The 21,035-nt window shown below is 41.2% G+C and overlaps 1 protein-coding gene across 11 annotated transcripts in view; it reads left to right on the forward strand.

Annotated features, from left to right (window-relative positions):
• The window catches only part of LOC126335549 (ankyrin repeat and fibronectin type-III domain-containing protein 1), a 643,576-nt gene that overhangs the window by 493,074 nt on the left and 129,467 nt on the right, over window positions 1-21,035 (forward strand). For all 11 annotated transcript variants that reach the window (XM_049998941.1, XM_049998944.1, XM_049998940.1 and 8 more), the window contains one exon: window positions 11,359-11,462. In XM_049998941.1, coding sequence (XP_049854898.1) covers window positions 11,359-11,462 — 104 coding nt within the window. The remainder of the gene's footprint in view (window positions 1-11,358; window positions 11,463-21,035) is intronic.

The following is a 21,035-nucleotide window of genomic DNA, read 5'->3' on the forward strand; positions in this document are numbered from 1 at the left end:
CTTGCGACTCTAGTTTCAAGACTCGAGTGTAAAGAAAGCGGGATATGAACTCACCTAGCCAACACTGCATTCTAAGTAGAGGCAAAATTTGCAGTTAACAGAATAGTGTTCCTGAATACGGAGAAACATCACACTGAATCTCGCTGCGCAACGAAGTAATACAAAAGAGCAATACGTTCAAAGTCCTTGGAGAATGGATAACCCGTGGTGAGCATGAACTACTGCACAGCGATTATCGCACCTGAAAACTCATAATATATACAATCTTAAATCGTACTTGCTTGTTCTTGAAAGTATTCTACAACACCTAGCAAACTTCCCCCATTGTTTATCTCAAAATGCCTAAACATAGCTGGAAAGGGACAATACATAAAATCGAAAATTGAAGTTCCAAAGACAGCGAGGGAAATGTGAGTCCTATTGAAAAGGAGGCTTGTACACAGTTACAAGGAGGACAAAACTGTATGACCTAAGAATTACGTCCAGAGTCTTCATCAGTCCTACAAAAGGGGAAAGCAACGAACGCTGAGAGTTGGGGTACATGATGCGTCTGAAAATTTCCGGAAACGTTAAAAGGTATTAGTGATTTTCATCTCGGAGGTAAGCACAGAACTTTTATCGAAGCATTCGACTCTCTGAAGCCACTAAGAACTGAAAGCGCTAAGAGGAAGGAGTAGGCTCCAGATTAACCTGTAAATTTTAAGAGCAACAAAAATGTAGCAGTGATTAATCCATCAAAAATTAGATTGGCTTACAGGCGCCGGGAATTTATGATGTCAGCTGTGAATGCGGATTAGCTTACATCGGATAGACAAGGCGAACTGCCAGTATACGACTGAAAGAGGACGAACAACACGTATGGCTCAGACAAAGCAGTAAATAGGCTGGAGCAGAATTAGGTGAACTGATTCAGTTCGAGGGGGCTCGCGTGCTAGCTTGGCAGTCCCTCCGCCTTCAAAAAAGGAAGCTAAGAAAGGCAATCGAGTGAGTCGGTGGGTCCTCAAACATGATTAGTACAAGCTATCATGGAGTTGGCTGTTAGCAGACATCACAGAGTTGCCAGATTTTTGTAAATAAAGTGCTGATTTCTTATGAACCTGACACACCTAAACTGAACAAAGGCGGGATTCCCCCTTCCTCTCCTCCATCGAAACTGACCACTGAAATCTAGAATTAACACACTCAGGTCTAAAATTCAAATTTATATCCGACAATTACTGGTATATTATTTTCAATTCGTGAAGTGTTCCAGAGCCACAGCTGTAATATATACAACTTTGAATTGACTCAAAATCCAGATATGCCGGGAAGACCCAACGGTACAGACCGACACTGCCATTCTCAGCCTATGCGCTTCATTGGACAGTCAACACCCGCTCTCCCGGCCTTTATCAGTTTTCGTGACAGTAACCGTTGCTTCTCAATCCTGTAGCTCTTCATGTAGCCTCACAAGGGCTCAGTGCACCGCGCTTGCCAAGAGCGCTCGGCATGCCCGACGGTCACCCATCCAAGCGGTAACCAAACCCGAGAGCGCTGAACAGCGATGATCTGATTGGAGCCGGTGTGACCACTGCGGCAATGCAGTTGTCGAACTATAGCAACGCTCTGCAGTGCACATTACAGGAACGGCGAGCTCATGGTCAACGATGGAGAAGCAGGTGCTTTTCGATCCCGTATAGCTGGACCTTAGAGGTTACGATATACGAGGAGCGTTTGAAAAGTCCGTGCGAAGTCCGAGAGATGGCACCATCGGCGCGTGTCGAGGTCATGTTTGGTTAGTAGCATCTTTGGAAAGAACGCACACCATGTTTCAGCCATATTAGTCTATTTCTTTGTGTTTGGCATTCGTGTGAATCAAGGAAGTCGAGTGATTGTCAAAAAATGGACAAAAAAGAATTTCATATGGTGATTAAACATTACTTTATGAAAGGCAAAACGCCTCAGCAGAGTAAAGAGAACCTTGATAAACATTACGGTGACTCTGCACCTTCGCTTAGAACGGTTTATAAGTGGTTTCAAAATTTTCGGAATGGCCATATGGGCACAAGTGATGCTGAACGTTCTGGACGCCCTGTGGAGGTTACGACTCCACCAATCATTGATAAATTCCATGATATGGTGATGGATGACAGAGGAGTTAAGGTGCGTGAGATTGCTAGTGCTTTGGGCATCTCGAATGAACCGGTACATAATATTTTGCATAAACATTTGGACATGAGAAAGCTATCCGCAAGATCGGTTCCGCGATTGCTCAAGCTTTACCAAAAACGGAATCGTGTGAAGTGTTGCGAGGAGGGTTTGCAGCTGTTCAGGAAGAATCCGCAGTACTTTAAGAGTCATTTCGTCACTGTGGATGAAACATGGATAGATTACTATACTCCTGAGACCAAACAACAATCCAAACAATGGGTTACCAAGGGAGAATATGCACCAAAAAAGGCCAAGACCATTCCTTCGGCCGGAAAGGTTATGGCGACTGTCTTTTTGGATTCGAAAGGGTTAATCCTCATAGACTGTCTGGAAAAAACTATTACAGGTGCATATTATTCATCGTTATTGGACCGTTTGAAAACCGAGCTGTAAGAAAAACGCCGGCGATTGGACCGCAAAAAAAGTCCATCACGACAATGCGCCAGCACACGCCTCAGCAGTTGTGGTCGCAAAATTAATGGAAACAGGATTCCAACTCGTTTCACATCCCTCCTATTCTCCAGACTTGGCTTCCTCGGACTACTGTTTGTTCCCCAATTTGAAGAAATGTCTGGCGCGCAAAGATTTTATTCAAACGAATAGGTGATTGCAGCAACTTATAGCTAATTTGCAGACTTGGACAACTCCTATTATTCGGAAGGGATCAACAAATTCGAACAGCGTTGGATGAAGTGTGTAAGTCCGAAAGGAGACTATGTCGAAAAATAAAAAAAGGTTTACCCCAAACACGTAAGTTTTTTTTTATTTTTCCACGGACTTTTCAAAGGCCCGTCGTATGTGGGGAAGCAATTACATTATAAGTGTTGTGGTTGGCAGGAGAGCCAACCCGTATAACTAAAGGAGGCCGAAATGCACGCGTTTTAGCTCACGCAGGCTGGCGTGAGGTCTGGAACATGACAAGGGAATTAGAATTGAGAAAAACGGACGTAGCTGGTGGAATACTTAACTTTAATTCATTCATGGAGAACGTCGCTCTTTATGGTACATGATTCACAATGTCAATAGTACGGATACTGGCGCCTTGCTAGGTCGTAGCAAATAACGTAGCTGAAGGCTATGCTAACTATCGTCTCGGCAAATGAGAGCGTAGAAGTCAGTGAACCATCGCTAGCAACGTGTGCGCCGTGTGGCGGCGCTCGGTCTGCAATCATTGATAGTGGCGACACGTAGGTCCGACGTATACTATCGGACCGCGGCCGATTTAAAGGCTACCACTTAGCAAGTGTGGTGTCTGGCGGTGACACCACAATAAGCCCGAAGGCTTCCGATTTCTACCGAGTCAGAATCAGAAGCGGTTCATCCATACAGCACATGGTACGGGCGTTGCAGCGGCGCGGTTGTTTGTATCTCGTCCGACACAAAACAGTTCCACTCATGTTTCGGTGATTTCTTCTTTTGCAGTCGGTGTCCACACGTCTTCCGTGTTAGAAAAATGAAGAAACTATAGCCACACTCAGCTCTACAGGTCGCATCAAAATATTTTTCAGTAACGGGTTACGTAAGCGATTAACTGAAAGAGAGTTTGTGAGTAAAAACTTGAGTATATTGTTTGATACAAAACACCGCCAAGCCCGTGCTAATCTTAAGTTACAGTTTCGTCATTCACACGCAGTCACACTCAATCGTAATAGCCAGCTTATGGTATCGAACCAGATCTGACACCAGAAAGGATTGCAAAACGGGTTGTCTGTGACAGAATACTCGCTCAAATATTACACTGTTCGACCACTAATAATGTTCAGTTTGGAGTCACGCCTTATACAATACTCACAACTTACATATTAAAATCGGAATTTCATGTGTTAGTATTTTCACCCGTTAGCGTCCACTTTTCGAAATTTCACGGTCATGTTTTAACTAGTTTTCCGCAAAATTTTCATATCTATTCAGGGCTCCATATATCCACGCCCGGGCATGATCACGTCTGAGATCCGAACTGAACTCTTTAGACTTCACAAAGAAATTCTTAAGCCCAAAAAATACGCGCAGACGTAGCCTACTCTGGTTGCTGATAGACAGCGTAACCAATCCGATATTAATATTAAACTGCGCAGTCCCACGTCTTTTACTTATGAGCAATCACAAGTTTAAAAGCTTTTATAAACAATTTACTAAGTGAAACCCACAATTATAAAAATAACTCCCTCTTTAAGTAACATAGTAATCGTAAAATGTTTCTTGATTCCCCAGTCCGATAAAGTGGCTAGTTGCACTTCACAATTCTCTCTGAGTACGATTCACTCTGAGTGCACAGCTCACACGCTAACGTATGGGCAGTCAGTAGACACAACAATATTCATTAATCATCTTACTTTCCATTCACACCATCATTCACACTAATAAACAAATTAAATCAACAGTGACTTATGAAAGTGGTAATAATTGCAATAAATACAGTTTTGTTTCCCAGATACACAGTTTTCACTGCTTCATAATTTCATAGTCCGTAAGATACTGACAACTTTTGGCCACAACCGAAACTGCGTGCAGATAGTCATTGGATCCGAGCGCATCTGTCATGCGAAACATGACTCATGTATGAAGCTGTTGCTAAACTTACTTAATAGAGGTGCAATATGAAGTGTTACGCCTCAGCGTGTGAATTTCTTATTGCTCCACAGAGCCCGTTCACTGCTCTTGTATATGAAAAATGCTTCAGTTCCCAAAGTTGAACAGCATCGAGAGGTTTTGCAGTGTTCACGCAAGACCGCTGTGCAGTATAATGAAATTGTACCACAATATTGTCTACAGACATAATTAATCTTACATTGCTAATATAGCTTCCCTAAAAATCTACGTTGATACACCATGGACCCTTAACGCCATGGGCTGCTCAGCGAAGCAGTCGATTGACACGAATACAGCCAAAGTTTGGCAGTTATTCTTTTGTGCGAAGATGAGTACTAATGTAGTTCAGTTAGTGCTGGAATAGGCATTCCTGTTTTAAGTTTGTGCCACTGATTCTGAGGTAAGCCGCAGTGCGCCTTCACAGTGTGTGAGTAGCCTACAACATACCGAAACGGATTTCTGTAAAGTTTTTGTGATTGTTATAGTGTTTCACCCATTCGGATACGCCAATTTCCTCATTAGTCCCCGGCAAATGTTATAGTGTTATGTTTTCTGCTTCCACCATTTAGTAAAACGTGCGAGTGTTGACTGAGACGGGTAATTTTGGAGTCGTGATTAATGCTGATTATGTTGCTGAGATACTGACTCAGAAATCAGTATGTCCCGCATCTGCTAATGGGTAAATATGTGAGATAAAATACTTTCAGCCGTTTTCAGATATAATACGAAAGTTTAAAAAAATACACTTCATAAGTTATGAAAACTGAATAGGGTGAGACTGAAGGAAGTTACCAAGCCAGCCGCGGCTGTTGAACCTCCGAAGCATATTTCAGAAACACGCGATGTAGCGATGTAGCCTGAGCGGCAGAACCCACTGCCGAATGAGATGTATGCAAATTTTCATGTTAAGCGACCCAGAATGGCTAACAGAAGCGAAGTTTTGGTGCTTCACAAGAAGGAGATGATCCGAGTGAAAAATAAAACAGCCACAGACTGCAGCGTGATAATCTTTCGCATCCAAGGCGTCGCTAAATTTCCGAGCACTCGGAGATCTTGTTGGAACCCTCGTAAGCTTGGGCCACAATTTAATCAGGGGAAAACTGACCAGGGAAGTTGCTGTTAACGAAGTTCGATTCGAAATGTCGAGCTTGTGAGATAAATTCGAGGTATGTCATAGGTGTGACCCTTGATCGTTCAGTTTCTGTAGCACCGTTGTTATATGGTTGGCTACGAAGTCTGATTGTTAATATGCAGCAGTGCATTGTCGTAACCATTGTGGCAGTATTTTAAGTAAGAGAGTTCCAGGCAGTTTCATTGGAATTCTGAAAACTCGGAGGACACTGACATCTAGAAACTGTTACAAAAATTCCAATTTTCCCCTGGATAAAAAATAACTTAGAGACAAAAAGTATTTGATGCAGCGGATTTCGTGTTCAAGAGGGTAGTTTTTTTTTTTTTTTTTGCCCTTACAAGATTATGCACAGTGGTAAAACATTTTTGACAAGTTAAGACAGTCTGTGGCCCAGGACCTGAACCAGATTTTTGCCTTTGGTGGGCAGTGTATCATTCCTGAGGTTGTGCTTAAGTCGAACTTTCAGCCGCCTTCTTTCTAGTCTAGTGATGGGATGGAGTCCTGAGTCGGTCTGTGAATGGTACATAGATAGCGTACACCGGGTTTTCCCGTATGTATGATAAGCACAACCAACGATTTTGAAGAAAGGAAATTGTATCAATTTGAAGTGAGGGATCCTTATCTCGAAACAGATGAAAGGCGAGCTACGAAAATAAGAGTGTTTTAGAATAGCTCTTGCCTTTACACTGAGATCTGAACTTTTGAGGCTGTTAAGATACGAGGCAATGATTACTGTCTGGTGTCAATATTGGCAGCTGATCCTCTCCATAAATAAATGTAATGTAATCGTATGCTGCGCGACTATGTGATCGACAGCCAGTCGTTCCAGTGAATGGAGTTGCACCGCTGAGCGATGATTGTGGAAAGATTGCAAAATATCTATACGTGATGAGTCACTAACCCAAAACTTGCACTCCGAACACTTCTGAAATGGAACGTGCTACTGACGTACTGTTTTTACAGAAAGGAAATGTAACCACTGGCCCACAATTGCAGCCCGCACTCACATTTTAACAATCGCTATAATGTCTTAGAAAGCAACATTGATTTTAAGTGGGAAAATGTCCACTGACATTAACAAAATTAAACTAGAGTTAAGTAAAATGTCAGTGTATTTGAAAATTGTAAATACCGGCAGTTTGTCACGTTATGTATGCCTCACTGCTTTTTTTAAAACTAATTTGTGCCTGACTTTATTCTGAGAAGCACAGTAATGTATGTAAATACCGTAAACGTAAATGTGATTCAAAAAGTTCTTGAAGTGAAATGAAGCGCAGCTGGACAGCAAGAAACTCTTTAGCGCGCAATCACCGCAACGATAGTATTACAGAATCTTTGAGTATGGACTCTAAAAAAAAGACAATTGATTTATTTATAAAAAGAGGACTGTTAATCTGTACCTTGTGGGAAGAGGGCGTGTTGCTAGGCCGTCGCCCAGGACATATCGTTACATTTAATGAAAATTCATATTTTAGTGATAAAAACGAGTAAAGTATGTGTAAGAGTTTCCAAACATTTATGTATACAAATTTTCTGGAAGTAAAGACTAGAAATATCTTGTTTTTGGAAAAGGAGGTAAACTTCATTGTCGTTTCCGTCTATCAATCGACAGAATTGTAAGTGCACAAAGTTCACTAAAATACAGGAAAAGAAATGCATTCTCTTTGGTTTTATTCAATAAGTAACAACCTCTCATAATTTCTTAATTACAGTAATTGGATTATGTTTTAGTACAATAGTATGGTGCTGAACTCCACTGACCAGTTTTGATGTAGCTGGACATGTAGTTTGAAAGAAGTTTGTCTGCTAAGCAATCTCCTTTTCTTACGAAAATCAGATTGCTGTTTGATCTTATTTACTTACAACAGTGGTCCCTTAGGTATGAAAAGCTACGAAAACTTGGGCTCAAAGCTATCCGCAATACGGCCAAGTAAGTAACAGAGTAGTATTTTAAACCTTAAAGAACAATAACTTCCTCCAAATTGTAATACGTCACCAACTGATGCAGAAGCTAGCTGATCATTCAAGGAGGCAGCAACCAAAATTCATGTACCAGTTACGACTTAAAGTAAAAATCTCGATCAAAAATCAATCTCTCTCTCTCTCTCTCTCCCTCTCTCTCTCTCTCTCTCTCTCCCTCCCTCCCTCCCTCTCTCCAAACACGTATATAAATATTCATATTATTATTATTATTTAAAAAAGTAATTTTATATTGGCGTCCGAACAGTGAAGCATGACAAGTTGTCTGCCCCAAGTGTCAGAACTAATAAAATAAAAGTCAAAAGTTTCGCGTTCTGAAGAAGAAAGAGTATTGGCCATCAAACGTGTTGTTCAAAATGCCTACTACCAACACATGTTCTAACATTTAGCAGAATTTTCAGCGAAGGTAGCAGTGATATGTCGTTCTGTACCATTTAGTGCATTCGGTATGTCCTTGTAAACAGTGTCTTTTACCTTCATTCAGGACAAAAAGGAAGAAAATAGATTCATGGCGGCCGGATCTGGTAAACTGGCCGGCCAAAGTTCGTGGTTCCTTCCTTCAATCTAGTGATTTGGAAACAGTTTGGCGAATATAAAGTGTAATATATCCTACACTGTGCACCATACTTCTTGTACCACAATGCTAAAAAAAGATTACCATTGACGTTCTGTCTCTCTCTATTTTTATTTTGTGAAAGCCAATGGCAACAGTTCTAATGAAAAAAGGATCAAAAACGAAATGAAAATGAGCGTATGGGCGGTAGGCCCAATCCGGGAAAGTTCGGCTGCCGAGTCCACGTCTTATTTCAGTCGACGCCACATTGGGCGACTTGCGTGCCGGTGACGAGGATGGAATGATGATGAGGACAACAGTCCACGAGCGGATAATATCTCCAACCCGGCCGGGAATCGAACCCGAACCCGCCACATTGGAGGCAAACACGTTACCACTCGGGACCTTTGCCTTTCACGGGCAAGTGCTCTACTGGCAGAAGTAAAGCTGTGAGTACCGGGCGTGAGTCGTGCTTCGGTAGCTCAGATGGTAGAGCACTTGCCCGTGAAAGGCAAAGGTCCCGAGTTCGAGTCTCGGTCGGGCACACAGTTTTAATCTGCCAGGAAGTTTCATATCAGCGCACACTCCGCTGCAGAGTGAAAATCTCATTCTGGAGACGTTACCACTCAACTAAACAAGCGGACACTATCTAAAATAAATAGACAGTGGCTGTAAACATCTGTGCATGGGGTGGGCTATATTGTGTGCCTACGGTTACACTACTTCTGCGAAAATAAAACATAACTAGCTCCTTCCATTTCAGAAGTTTCTGGGGTGTAGGTTTTAGATACGTTTAGGTTTCGTATACAGGGTGTTCCATGAGGAGTGGTCAATTTTCAGGGATATAACAGGACAAACATGCTAAACAAAAACGTCTAGCAGACATGAGCTCTAAAACTCTACCTTAAGAGCTATGAACACTTCATCTTCGATACTGTAAAACAAATCTCTCCACTGCAAACTCTTTGCTTTCCATATTTTGATAGATCCGAGCATGGGCGAAAACAAGAAAAAAAGTTCTTTGAACGTAGGGTCTAAAGTGCATGCCTTAAGAGCTATGAGCATTTGTTCGTCTTCGCTACCATGAAACACATCTCTTCTACTGAAAAAATCCTCGTAGCTCTTAAAGTACGAACTTTAGAGCCCTTGTCTGATGGAAATTATTTCCTTGTTTTCCTCCATATTATGTCTTTCCAAAATTTGGAAAGCAAAGAGCTTGCTGCAGAGTTTCACAGTTTTGGAAACGAAGTGCCCGCAGCTCTTAAGTGTGCCTTTTAGAACTCATGTCTACTAGACTTTTTTGCTGTTCCTGTCATATCGCGGAATACCGACCATACCTCCTGGCACAACCTGTATGGCTTTGCATTGGAGTCAAAATGTTTGCTACACTCAGTGCTGTTTAAATCGTATTATACTTACTCTTCTAATTTAACTTGACACGTTTTGGCAAGGGCCCTCACGAGAACCCGGGAAACAGGAAAACAGAGCATAATAAAAAATCAGATCTAAAACCTATGTCCGCAAAACAAACACGTGTATAAAAATAAATACCCAAAGTACCAGAAAAGTTACAAAGTATCCAGTCCGAATTCTAGATCCCAGTAATACCCACAAGTGCTTACAGGAGAACATCTTCCATAAGTTCATATAAGGTGAAAAACAAAACGAACAATTATGCAATAACGCAGTATACACTACAGTAAACGTTACTGCCAGTGTTGCCAACTGTTTGACATCGTGCCACAGATATCATATTTATATTAAATTAACACGAACGTAATAGGCTTTTTGTATGCCTTGTGATATAGAAAATATTTTACTTATTTTATCTATAAAGCTAGAATTATTCTTTTCATTGTGATAGAGTACGTAAGAGATTCTTAACCTTCTATGACATCGAAACACGGTAAAGTGTGGCATCATAATTATTCCTAATTTACGAGGGTCGTTATAATAGTAAAGAACCTATGTTCCTCCAGACATGTTTGTTCAAGACAATGAGGGAAGACTTATTTTACGACATATTTTGATACCTTAGCTGTTAGTTTGCGTAGTCACTGTCCAAATTTAAATGTTTGTGGTAGCGTTTCGCAAGCTGTCCTCTGCCTGCTGCTTATTCGCTTACCACCAAGATCTATAAACAGTCATTAACTGGGAAGAGATTGTAATCGTTCGGAGCTAAATCCACGCTGTAAGGCGCATGTTCAACTGCCAAAGCAAATCCTTCACAGAATGTGGGCGAGCGTTATCGTGAAGAAATACAATGCCACTTGACGATAACCCACGCCGTTTCGTTTGATCGGTGATCAGCCTGGCAGTAGGCCGTTGAAATTGCGGTCTCTCCGCCAGGCATTCAAGTCGATGACTAGAACTTTCTTTCGATTCCAAAACACTTTGGCTATAATCTTTTTCGTGCCCAGAATTTGTTTGGCTTTTTTTGTTTTGTTTTGTGGAAGGTCGTGAATTATCCCGTTCCATTGATTGCTGCTTTGGTCTTGGGCTTATATGCGAAACATAGATTTCCTCAGCAGTAACAATATGGTTCAAAAACTCCTCACCGTCCTTTTCGTATTAAATGAAAACTGCGCAACTGTCAAAAGTCTAGAAATCCACTTGGCCCAAATGACCACAAACAGTTTGATGAAGAAGTGATCGCTAAATTTCGGTAAAGCCTAAGGTTAGCCCATCACTAGTTGTTGAATTTTATCCGCAATCATTCATTCGACTTCGTCAGTCACTTCTGAAAGTCGTCCTGATCGTTCTTCGACATGATCATTGTCAGATCGTTAACGTTATTTACTTTTAGAATGGCCCTCTCTTCCGTCTGATAGCGACGATACCAACCAGAACATTCGAGCCTAATGCGTTGTGAGCTGCGAAGTTTGTATGCGGACATGGTACGTTTCTGTTGCAGTGTCAACAGCGACGGTCTCTCGCCCCTCGACGTGGCGGTGCTCAACAACAACCGACAACTCGCCAAGATGCTGGTGGCTTTCGGGGCACAGGAAGGAAACCAGTGTGAGTCCTCTCAGCTTGTAGCTTCCACCACCTACCAGTTAACGCTTATTCCTATGCTTTCTTTCCAGTACAGGAACGGCCAAATAATTGTTACTATACACGGTAAGGGAGTAGACAACATTCCATTGCAACCACTGATAGCCTTGGGAGAACCAGTCCTGACAAAACTCTACCATCTGGTGAGCAAGATGTATGAGACAGGCGAAATGCCATTAGACTTCAAGAAGGATATAATAATTCCAATCCCAAAGAAAGCAGGTGTTGACAGATGTGAAAATTACCGAAATATCAGTATAATAAGTCACAGCTACAAAATACTAACGCGAATTCTTTACAGACGAATGGAAAAACTGGGGAAGATCGGTTTGGATTCCGTAGAAATGTTGGAACACGTAAGGCAATACTGACCCTACGTCTTATCTTAGAAGAAAGATTAAGGAAAGGCAAACCTACGTTTATAGCATTTGTAGACTAAGAGAAAGCTTTTGACAGTGTTGACTGGAATACTCTCTTTCAAATTCTCAAGGTCACAGGGTTAAAATACAGACAGCGAAAGGCTATTTACAATTTTTACAGAAAGCAGATGGCAGTTATATGAGTCGAGGGGCATGAAAGGGAAGCAGTGGTTGGGAAGGGAGTGAGACAGGGTTGTAGCCTCTCCCCGATGCTATTCAATCTGTATATTGAGCAATCAGTAAAGGAAACAAAAGAAAAGTTCGGAATAGGTATTAAAATCCATGGAGAAGAAATAAAAACTTTGAGGTTCGCCGATGACATTGTAATTCTGTCAGAGACAGCAAAGGACTTGGAAGAGCAGTTGAACGGAATGGACAGTGTCTTGAAAGGAGGGTGTAAGATAAACATCAACAAAAGCAAAACGAGGATAATGGTATGTAGTCGAATGAAGTCGGTTGATGCTAAGGGAATTAGATTAGGAAATGAGACACTTAAAGTAGTAAAGGAGTTTTGCTATTTGGGGAGCAAAATAACTGATGATGGTCGAAGTAGAGAGGATGTAAATGTAGACTGTCAATGGCAAGGAAAGCGTTTCTGAAGAAGAAAAATTTTTAACATCGAGTATGGATTTAAGTGTCAGGAAATGGTTTCTTAAAGTATTTGCATGGAGTGTAGCCATGTATGGAAGTGAAACATGGACGATAAATAGTTTGGACAAGAAGAGAATAGAAGTTTTCGAAATGTGGTGCTACTGAAGATTGGATGGGTAGATCACATAACTAATGAGGAAGTATTGAATAGAATTGGGGAGAAGAGGAGTTTGTGGCACAACTTGACTAGAGGAAGTGATCGGTTGGTAGGACATGTTCTGAGGCACCAAGGGATCACCAATTTAGTACTGGAGGGCAAGGTGTAGGGTAAAAATCGTAGGAGACCAAGAGATGAATAAACTAAGCAGATTTAGTAGGATGTAGGCTGCAGTAGGTACTGGGAGATGAAGAAGCTTGCACAGGATAGAATAGCATGGAGAGCTGCACCAAACCAGTCTCGGGACTGAAGACCACAAAAACAACATACACGGTAATTCAGCTGCCCCTACCGACGGGTTTCGTGTAAACCGCAATGCCTTCAAATACCACATATGAAATTTTCATGTTCTCTCACTCGCTATGCACAGACTAGAAGTTCAACAGAAAAAAATGAAGAGGACCTTTTTGTAAGACGTTTAACGTAGTTAAATTTTATATTGGGATCCGTTTTCTCTGGAGGCCACAGTTTTCGAATGATTCAAAATAAAAACGCGTTTGAAGCTTACTTTCGAACGTTTTTCTTGAGTAACTCGAGAACTAAGGTCTCTAGCAAAAACGTATCCTAGTATAAAATGTAACTACATGAAATTTCCTGTAAAAAGGTCCTGTTCATTTTGCAGTAGGACTAATAGTATGCACTTTGTGTGCGAGAGCATATGAAAATCTTGTGTGTGGTATGTGAAGGCAAACATTTGAAGGCAGGAGAATCATCTTGTGTAGTCTTTTCTAAACGCTAGTTGCATAACGAGGGCCTCGCAGAACACTTTCCTAGCCTACAGATATAAGGTAGTAACGAATAAAATTTGGGAAAAAAATTGCTCTATGGTATCACTACTGTGTCTGATAGCTGTGATAATTTCCATCATGTGTCTCTAGTAATTACGGATCAGTGGGGCTCTGTTTTGAAAGTAATTTGAGAATTCCCGTCCATTAATTTTTTTTTTACTCATAAATCTACGTCTACATCCAAACTCTGAAAACTGCTGTGAAATGTATGGCAGGGGACACTTTCCATTGTACCTGTTATTAGTTCTCATTCCATTCACACATGGAACATGTGAACAATGACTCTTTAATTAGTCTACTCTTCTTTCCTGAGCTCTACAGGAATGATACGCAAGTGTTTGTAGTATTGTCTTAGAGTCATTGCTTAAAATTGGTTCTTAACTCATTAGTACCCAATTTACCTTGTTTGTTGCATTAAGAAATTGGCATGTAAAGTGAAAAGGCATTTATTACCATTCTTTACAGTGTCATCCAAGTAACGCTAAGCACCACTGAGAGCAGAATATAAATTTGTATGGAAAAGTTACACATTTTGTACTGAATGAAATAAACTAAACATGAGTACACATTACAAATCAAAAACAAAAATAACAAGATAAGCAGCATACCACTCAACACACAGCCCCACATTACGTTTCTTGTACTGGGGTACCTGCTGATGTCAAACAGATTGTTCCAACACATTGTCTTCGTCTGAGTTGTATTTTTACATTTTGATGGTTCAGTTCATCAATGTGGGGTTCATCTGCTACAGTTGTTTAGTCCAGTGTTCGTACTCCTCAAGCATACCTGTATAATTCCTCTTTAAAAAAATTTCTCTTTTAAAATTTTCATTTCTGCTATAGAATATCCAGGCACTGTATACAATGATAACGAATCACATGAACAGAATCCAGTACCGATTTCTATTATGGATATTTATTCTGTACTGATTCACATTTTGATCCACTAGATCAGATCCACCCGAGTGCTTGTTGCGTTCTGTCAGTATCGAAGGTCGAGAAAATTCATTGTTTTTTCTTGTCCACTGAGAATATCTTTGAACATTAGTTACTGGGTTCAAGCAAGTTTTATTTGATGCTGCAGAAACAACGGAAGCACCACATCATTTTTGTTTTCTGTGGAAAAATGAATAGTACTTCTTTTACTACCTGAGCCCCCATCTTACTGTTACTCGCTCCTGTGAACGGGAACGCGTTATGCAGATCTTGGTGCCTCTCGCGTCCATCTAGAAAAGATAACCTGAAGATGCCTAAATAGGGCGAAACGCGTCGTTGAAAAATAAAAAAAACTAAAATTGCAACCAAGACTTTTTTTAACCAATGCTGTTAAGCACTGGTTTGCTGTTATGCCACATATGGACTGGAAGAATTTCTTTTATCTTTCTTTATTTCCTTATTCTTTGGGAGGGTGCAATTTCGGGGAACACAATTTTCTCTCAGAGTGCCAGTGCCCCCAAAACCTTGCTCTCTCTCTGAAAACTCCTCCTTTCAATGAATGACATGTGATTAATAAGGAACTATTTACAGTTCTGTAACCGGAATGATTAACATATTTAATTGATATACTTACTGTAAATCCATGGTGTGATCAGATTCAGGCTGAAGAAAAAAATATTTAAATTCAATTACCAATTTTTCCCAGTAGTGGATTGCTTCTCACAACTACTAAGGATGGCCAGCAATCCTTAAATATGTATAAAAAGATTATAGAAGATCGTCGTTGTGCAGAAAATCAATAAAAATCCAGTCGTGTAGCGTGTTCCATTAATGCAACGCTGGGAACTAATGGGCTCTTGCTACCCTTCTTTGTTTTCGCTCAGTTTTACCTGTTAGCCTATTCGGTATGGGTCCCACTCACTTGAGCAGTATTCTAGGATGTGTCGCACAGGTGTTTTGTAAGCAACCTATTTTGTAGACATTTCCAAAGTATTCTAACCAATGAAACGAAGTTTGCCACCTACTTTACATCCAGCTGAGCCTATGTGATCGTTCTATTTCATATCAAGACAAATTGCTTTATTTGTATGAGTTGACGGATTCCATCTGTGACTGAGTGATATTGCGGCCAAAGGATACTACGTTTTTTCGGTTTTGTAAAGTGCAAAATTTTACTTGTCTGAACATTTACAGCAAGTTTCCAGTCTTTGCACCACTTTGAAATCATACTGAGACCTGACGGTATTTCTGAGCAGCTTTTTTCAGAGAGTATTTGATTATAGATAACTGCAACGTATGCGAAAAGTCTAATGTTACTATGAATTTAGCCTGCAAGGCATTTAACATACAACATGAGCAGCAATGGTCCCAGCACGCTTCTCTGGGGCACATCTGAAATTACTTCTACATCGACCACGTTCTTAGAAAAAAAAGTCGTAAAAAAAACGTACGTCAGTAGCGAACTTTTATGTTGAATGATGCAGTAGTTAGACAACTCCGCACATTTCCACAACTCACTGAGTAATGTATTCTGGCCGGCCGCTGTGGCCGAGTGGTTGTAGGCGCTTTAGTCCGGAACAGCGCTGCTGCTACGGTCGTAGGTTCGAATCCTGCCTCGGTCATGGATGTGTGTGATGTCCTTAGGTTAATTGGGTTTAAGTAGTTCTAAGTCTAGGGGAATAATGAATTCAAACGTTAAGTCCCATGGTGGTTAGAGCCATTTGAACCATTTTTGATGTTTTCTGTAGCTATCTTACTAAGCTTCAGTTTTTATCCCACTCCATTTCTCTTTCTCCACTCTCCTCTGCTATCTTCCTTTTCCGGTAGGTAAAGCTCTCACTACTCTGGTGACCCACAGCGGAAAATGGTTTTAAGGTGTATTGAATAACTTATTACTGAATGGTCAACGATACAAAATTCGTCCACTTATAAACCGTTCATGATATTTTAATAATACGATAATGGGGTTACTGAAAAGTAGTTTTAATAATAACATAATGGGGTTACTGAAAAGTAAGGAAGCGGGTTATCAAATTATATTCCTCCACTTGTAAACCGTTCATAAAGTTTTAATAATACGGTGATGGGGTTAATGTAAAAAAAGGAGACGGGTTGTCACATTATATTCCTCTACGCTACAATGTTCTGTAACCGTTTACCAACCGTTATTCACGCCGAAACTTATTTTTTTGTTGGACTGATGACATATGAAATTCTAGTCTACAAATTCGCCGACTATTCACTGTAGACACTGTTGCACAGAGCGCTGACCTTAAGTTCACGTTAGAAGTCATAACAGACGACGAGACAATGTTTTATTGATGCAATTACTGATATGACTCAGAACCCTCATAGTGTTCGCTTCATCACCACGGACTTACGAAGCAATATGGGTCAGGGCGAACGTGAAAGCAATGTTAGTTTGCGTTGCAGACATGACGGGGATTGTCCATCGTGGGTGTGTTTTCTAACCTACCACAGTTAACCAGCACTACAAGTCTTCAGAGGATCTGATGAGGCTGTGTGGAAAATAACGGCCTGCATTGTGACGAGCCAAGGGTAGTATCCTCCACTTCCACACCCTCTCGTGTCACGCTGAATTGAGTATCTGGCAGGTTTGGCTGCTTGTTTTATTCACTGGAATGATAAACCATCTGAAGGATAGTAAAGTCCATAGTATTAGAGACGTGTAAAAAAATCACCGAACACGTTAAATGGCGTTTATGAGTATACACGCTCCCAGCTGACTGAGTGTTCCTTGCAGATAATCGGCAGACTGTGACAGTGTGTAGTAAATGTTTACAAAATGGCGAATTTCAGCATAGTGAACCTGATTTATCGTCATTTCCATCTCCTTTTTTTTTTGTATTTATCCATCTGTCTCATTTAAGATTCCGTAACAGAGCGTATATGAAACCTGTTCTATCAGAAACTAAGATGAATGCTACCTTGAATGAAGATCTGTTATCATCAACAAAGTTGTCTCCTAGCTATTTAATTCCCGCTACCTGTAATTAACACCGTAATCAACGGCCTCACTAAACATATACACTATCAGACTGCAGTTTGGCTCTCTCTGTAGAATTTATATTAAAGTTGCAAGCCTTAATTTATATTCAGAATTTTCTGAAACGAGGCCTATCAACCTCCAAGTCATTCAAAGATCCTCGGACTACTTCACTCTAGAATATTTACAGCTCATTCGTTACCTAAGTGAAATGCAGGGAGATTTATAATGGGACAAGATCGGTCACAACAGAACATGTACAAACACATAAACCAGCCACAAGTACAAACTAAAAGGAAATACATGAGTAGAACAGAACAATAAAATAACCTTTATTCGGTTTCAGTTAAAATGGTTCTGCATCTAATTAGCAAATTATAGTAATTTTTTCGCCATGTTTACCGATGCTACCCGAGCACTATAAACATATTAAAAGTTATTGCGCAATTTAAGAGTACAATAAGTCATCGAAAACTCCTCAGTCTATTTCCGCTGAAGTCTGCTATTCACTTCCTGGGCCTCGGCGCGGAATAGCGTTCGGTTTGGAAGGGGAGGGGTCACAGTTTGTTACTGCAACTCCCGCCAATATGGCGTTCTGTTCCCTCTGACTTCTAACGAGCCAAAAATGTCTAAGATTTTATCAATAATAATTACATAATATTATTGTTGTAGTAAAACATTTTAATGTGTTTCTATTAGATCACTTTCTTGCCCGTCTGTCTGTTGGGTAAAAATTTTGCAATTGATTTTAAATTAACTTCCCGATCAGCTACATATGTGAAACTGAAAACGCAGCGCAGGACTGGATGACAATGCACGAGGGTTGAAGAAAGTAAGGAAAGATCGGTCAGGAAATGGAAACCACAGTGAAAATCAAAACGGTTTTCTTTGCACATTTAGCTACACCTTCCAGGTACTTCTCTACATAGTCGCTGCTCCGACTTAAGACATTTGTCTGAGCATTATACCAAATTTCCAAGACCATCGTCATAGAAGGCAGCCGCCTGTGCTTTCCGATATTTCTCTACACTGCTCTATAGGACGCAGCCGGCGACCAAGTGTTGTCTTCATATTCAGCGTTTCATATGAACAGAGATGATACTCAGGACGAGCCTATTTGGGCTGTGTTTCCATCGAAAAGGCTGCAGGAGCGTCTTCACTGCCCCTGCAGATTGCGGCTGAGAATTGCCATGAAGAAGGAAGTGCGTGGCAGTTGTGTCAGGTGGGCTGCACTCATTAAGGCGAAGCCTCTCAGCGGGCCCTCCTACTTGGCGGGAGACATTGTTGTTCTAGGCACCTTTACTCGCTCACAGTGCGCTCACAACTGAAGAGAGCGTCTGGATGCGATCGATGGGCAAACTCGAGACACTGCCCAAAACGTCTGTGAAAAACCTCGTCGTATTTTTACAGTGGTTTCCATTTCGCGACCGATCGTTCCTCACTTTTCGAACAGCCCTCGTAATAATAAGTTGCTTTCTTGTCTGTCTACTCGGAAGATATGAGGGAGAGCGTGAAAAAGTTTAAGAACGGCTGACATTTCAGCTGCCTGCAAGACCAGTGTGTGGTGCAGCGAGTATTGGAACGTGTGAGTGGAAGGGCATGACTGAGCAGAGAAGGGAGAGGAGATGGGCAGATTAAGAGGGAGGGGAGAAGATGTGTGCAGTATACGTGACGTAAGCGAACATGGGCAAATATGTAAAAAGCTGAACTAACAAGTATAAAGTAATTTCTCCTAGCGCCATACAGATTTCTAACCCCATACCAATAGTCCTGCATACACTAGATAATAGTTAGGAGATGAACTATTCATGCTCAGTTATACATATATTGCATGAACCCACTTTTTTCGTTTCTTACAAGTATTGTCATGGTCATTAAAAATTTGCGAGCACGAATTTTCAGGACTATCTGTATGGCGCTATAAAACTGTATGGCGGCTAGGTCAAATGATTTTATACTTTCTAGTGCGATTTAAAAATGTGTAATATTAAAATTTTATTCTTATTTAAATAAATTGTAGAGCTTCAACATAACTAACAAGAAACTGTCATTCACCCGTATACGAGGCGTGGCTATAAATATAACGCTACTATCACTGTAAAACATTTTATTTCAAAAACATCCATATTTAGTTACTGCCACCATTAATATACTCCTATTCTCTATCCCTACAATGCTCCATGCGAATTTCCTGTTGATGGAAACTGTGCTGGAAGTCTTCCTCTGTGAGTTCCTTGATGATTCTGTCACTGCTGCAACGGACTGAAATCTCGTTCCTTTGAATGTAGATCTGATCTTAGAGAACAGACAAAAATCACGTGGTGCTGGATCAGGCCAATGGTTCAAATGGCTCTGAGCACTATGGGACTTAACTTCTGTGGTCATCAGTCCCCTAGAACTTAGAACTACTTAAACCTAACTAACCTAAGGACATCAAACAACACCCAGCCATCACGAGGCAGAGAAAATCCCTGACCCCGCCGGAAATCGAACCCGGGAACCCAGGCGTGGGAAGCGAGAACGCTACCGCACGACCACGAGATGCGGGCATCAGGCGAATAAAGCGGGTGATCTAACACTGGGTTTGCTGTACGTTCTTAGAAATCTATTAACACAGGAGGAATATTCGGAAAGTAAGATCCGATAGGTCGCGGAATGTAAACCACAGTGAAAATCAAAACTGTTTTATTTTCAACAGATTGCTGCACCTTCCAGCTACTTCTCTACATAGGCGTCGCTCCGACTTTTGTCGTGGTTTTGTTCCAACTTTCTAATACACTCGTCAAAGAAGGACGCCTGGCTTCGCGCCAGTTCTACGCTGGTCTGTGGCAGAATGCTGTCTTCACAGCCAGCGGATCATCTGAACAGAGGGAGCCTACTTCGGGTTGTATGGTGGGTGATGGACTTACCGTCGAAAGCGCTGTAGAACCGTCCTCATTTCCACTGCAGTGTGTGGCCGAGAATTGTCACGAAGAAGGAAATGCATGACAGGTATGCCATGTGGCGTTGCATGAAATCAAGCGAAACCTCCCTGCGTGTTCCATACTTGCCGGGAGCATTATTGTTCTACACACCTTGACGTACTCACTGTATGCACAGAACGAGACGTAATCGACAGGCATACTAGAGACACTGCCCAACACATATGTGCAAAGCTTCACCGGATTTTCAATGTCATTGCCATTTCGCGCCCAATCGGTCCTTACTTTCCGAACAGCCCTCGTACAGTGCGATGTATGAACCAGGGCGTTGTCCTCATGCAGAACCCATAACTTGTTGTTCCAGAATTCGGGTCGGTTTTCCCTTATTTTTTCAGAGTTAAGGAATGACCTCAAGGTAGTAATGTTGATTAATGGTGTGACCTTCAAGAATCCAGTGAAGATACGCAGTTCCAAGAATATCGAAGAACACTATCATCATCGCTTTGAATCTTAATTTTCTCATTCGAACTTTTTTTCGCTCTTGGTGAAGTGGGGCCCTTCCAAATCATGTATTGGCACTTAGGTTCTGGATCTTAAGTGAGAAACCAAGATTCCTCACATGTTACCATTCTTTCCAAGAAATTATAATCATTTTC

The sequence above is a fragment of the Schistocerca gregaria genome, chromosome 2 (assembly GCF_023897955.1).
Source record: "Schistocerca gregaria isolate iqSchGreg1 chromosome 2, iqSchGreg1.2, whole genome shotgun sequence".
Lineage (NCBI taxonomy): Eukaryota > Metazoa > Arthropoda > Insecta > Orthoptera > Acrididae > Schistocerca > Schistocerca gregaria.